Here is a 3,520-nt window from a genome sequence, read left to right on the forward strand (position 1 = left end):
TTTTTTTTTTTTACATAATTCCTGCCTTAGGCACGAAGATAAGTATTAAAAAGCCTTTTATATATATTTTTATGTTTATAAAAATTATGCTTAGATGTTTTAGATTTAAGTTTGAGAATTTGCTGTGCTATAAACAGTGTACTTTACACCAGAAAATGTAAATCAAGTGCACCAATAACAACAACAAAATATGTAAACCTCAAAGTACAGTTTATTTCACTCTTAAACAAACATACAACATATTATTTGTGATGAGGTTTGGCAGATTTTTTTATTTTAGGCCTACATTCTCAAGAGAACAGAAAAGACAAATAATATTAATTTTAAAAAGGTTTGTCTATGTATATACAATAAACATTATCTTCTCATTCAGAAAAGAAAATAGAAACATAGGTTATGTCATTAATTCCTGAGATTTAGGCCAAATATTGAATCACTCAGCTTTAATTTTCTTCTTAAATGCTACTTTAAAGCACAGATATTTTATTATAGTGTAAATCATGAAACAAAACAAAGCAACTATAATCAGCAGAGACAAAATAACGTCAATAGAGTGGTACTCAATCCAGGACATTCTGAAAGACTGTGTTCGTAAATGAGGAGCTCCTCTATTCCTCATGACAAACTCAATCCAGAAGACAGCGCGATCAAGAGGTTTCATTGGCTGGTCGTGGTGCAGCTTGGACAGTCTCTGCATGTTCTCCTTGTAAGATGGGTTATACAGCACTTCCTCCAGTGCCTGTAGAAACATTGTCCTGTTCAACTCTGCAATATCCACAAGTTTAGCTGTGCCTCTAACTTTCATTCTAGAAAGATTGTCAGGTTGATCAAATATTATAGGTAGACCCAAAATGGGCACCCCATGATAGATGGCCTCTTGGATGCCATTAGTGCCTCCGTGTGTTATAAACATTTTAGTCTGAGGATGTCCAAGCAGGTCATTCTGAGGTAACCAGTCAGCAAGTAATGTATTATCACCAATATTCACAGGTCGAGGTCCGGTGTGTCTCCAAATGATTTTTTGGGGCAATCTGGCAAAAGCGGCAGCAATTTCCTCTGTGATGTCTTGTGGGAGTTGGCTAAAAAGAGTCCCTAGAGACATGACGATGAGTCCGTGATCTCCTGAGCTCTGCACAAACTCATCAAGATCAGCTGGAAGCGGCTTGGCAGGTTTACACTGGAAGCCGCCCATATAGACAATATTGGGCATTGTGGGTCGTGGAAACTCAAACGTAAAGTCATTTCTCATGAGCCAGATGTCTGCATCCTGAAGGAAGGATTTGTAATTAATTTCTGATCCAAAGTATTTATTGCAGAAGGACTGGTAGTGTGAGGAGATATATCTGGTTTTGTGATAAACAGAAAACATGTATGCCATTACGTTCTGTACACGTTGAGCAAACGTCATCTTATCTGTCAGCTCTACTCCTGGTACAGGAACATACGATAGTGGTGAAGGAGCTATTTCGTAATGTGCCTCTCCATGCATCGTCCAACGGACATTTAGCACAAGAGGGAGACCAAGACGGCGTGCCAGGAAAACTCCTCCTCCAAATGCCGGATCTGTCAGAACCAGGTCATATTTTGCGGTCTGTAGTGAAGCCATTAAGTCTTTATTTTCAAAGATATTCCCCATTAAGACAAGTTGATTGCGATGCATCTCTTCAAATATTGTTCCAACCTCTGAGGCCAAAGAGAGGTGGGTCCAGAAGGACAGTTTCTCTCTTCTAATGACCAGGATATGTTTTGTAAATGCATCAAACATTTCCTTTTCAATACCACCACTATTATAAACAGTGATGGCGCTGTAGAAAGGAGACTCCTCCTTGATATACCAGCTATTAGAGGCTCTTAGCACGGTCACGTTGTGACCTACTGTATGTAATTCTTCAATCAGGATCTTCATGTTCACCCAGTGACTTCCATCCAATGGAAACACCAACACTTTACCGCCAAACACTTGAGATAATATGCTCAAGAATGCTAACAAAGTGGCAGGAAGGTAATGCATCTTCTTTTCTTTTTTTTTACCTTTGATGAAAGAAAGTTGATTACAATATATTATAATTCAGTTTCACAAAACACGCCAACACTTAATAAATGTTTACATAAAATTAAGGTAATCTGCTTTACTCACCACACAAAGTTTATTAGCTGGCGATGAAAACGCAAGTATGCGACCGACCAGGTAAAATACTGACTGTATTCCTACTAAAATGGAGTGAAACAAGCCCAGCCCTGCCAATATGTGCAACACACTTGGAGTGTGGGAAAGTTGATACCAATGATTCCTCTGTGCGCACAAAACTTGTCTAAGCTTGTACATGCTATTGTTCTGAGAAGTGCATAGAATAAGTAAACAGCTAAAAAAAAAAATCAAATGTTAGTGTACTTGTTTACCAAGAAGACAACAGTGTCATTGAAAAACTTTAGATGAATTAAGAGTCATGTAATATGTCAAGAATGACATAAAAAAATCCAAAGTATCACTTGTGAACAAAATTTTTTTTGTGTCTGTAACACGACTGTCATTTCTTCTTTGAGGTGTGATGGACACGACATTGTGAACTTTCAGGAGAAATAGGACGTTCCCTTTCATGGGAACTTTGAACTGCATCCTCTAGGGTTTGCTATGGGGAACGCCTCGTCGTGACCCGTGTCTGAAGCATACACTGAAAAAACACCAACAACACGTTGGCTGGCGACAGCCATGACGTCACTACCGATGCGACTATAGTATAAATGGGCACCGGGAGAACACATCATGCTCTTCTTCGTCTTCACTTACTGTTTTGTTTGAAGCATGCATTTCCGTGGTAAGAACAATCTCTATTCATTCATTATGGCGAGCACTAGCAAAGCATTTAGAAGATGTGTGCATCCGTGTCATCGCTATTTGACACCCGATGACACACACGATCTATGCGTTGTTTGTTTGGGAGAAGAGCATGCACGCAAAGTCCTCGAGGGGCAATCTGCGTGCACTGGGAGCGTTTTCCAATGAAAAAGCTCTGTTATCGTTTGTCTCTTTTTTTTTTAAGAGTAAAGAGGGACAGCCATCTGCTTCCCACGGTTCAGGACCCGCCGCTGCTGAGGCACGGAGGAGAATGAGCTCGTAGGGATCGCAGGTGGACCTGGACGATGAGTTTAAAGAGGGGCTTTCCCTCTCGCGCTCGTCGGCTGTGGACGAGAATGAACCGCTGGAGGATTATGTTATCTCTTTAACATCTTCTGATCCAGTGGCCAGTGCTCTGCTGGGTTCAGCCCAGGAAGAGCAGGAAATGTCTGAGGAGGGCGAAGAAGCTGAGGCTGAGCCTTCCCAATCCTCCTGCCCTGCGTATGATGAGCTCTTGGAAGTTATGGATCGCGCCACGGCGAGGCTTGACTTGCCATGGAAGCGGACTAAGGAAGTGACGTCGCAAGGTCGTCTCGATGAACGTTATCTTTCTTACCCTCCAGCTCAGGTGAGCCTTCCTTTGCTTCCTGATCTCCATACTGAGATCAAGAAGGAATGGAAGAG

General features: G+C 41.2%; 1 protein-coding gene across 1 annotated transcript; it reads right to left on the reverse strand.

The window, feature by feature from the left end:
• Positions 1-322: 322 nt before the first annotated feature.
• On the reverse strand, positions 323-2,246 carry ugt5a5 (UDP glucuronosyltransferase 5 family, polypeptide A5). The gene is made up of 2 exons (XM_071582356.1): positions 2,138-2,246; positions 323-2,031 (listed from the first exon to the last, which is right to left on the reverse strand). The coding sequence occupies exon 2, from the start codon at positions 2,009-2,011 to the stop codon at positions 434-436; it is 1,578 nt and encodes a 525-aa protein (XP_071438457.1). The 5' UTR covers positions 2,012-2,031; positions 2,138-2,246; the 3' UTR covers positions 323-433.
• Positions 2,247-3,520: the final 1,274 nt, after the last annotated feature.

Source organism: Sinocyclocheilus grahami, unplaced genomic scaffold, assembly GCF_001515645.1.
Source record: "Sinocyclocheilus grahami isolate Dianchi unplaced genomic scaffold, SAMN03320097.WGS_v1.1 scaffold31.1, whole genome shotgun sequence".
NCBI lineage: Eukaryota > Metazoa > Chordata > Actinopteri > Cypriniformes > Cyprinidae > Sinocyclocheilus > Sinocyclocheilus grahami.

What these genes read in the sequence shown, in the direction of transcription:
- ugt5a5 (XM_071582356.1), bottom strand. Translation starts at nt 2,011, where the DNA reads ATGCATTACCTTCCTGCCACTTTGTTAGCATTCTTGAGCATATTATCT.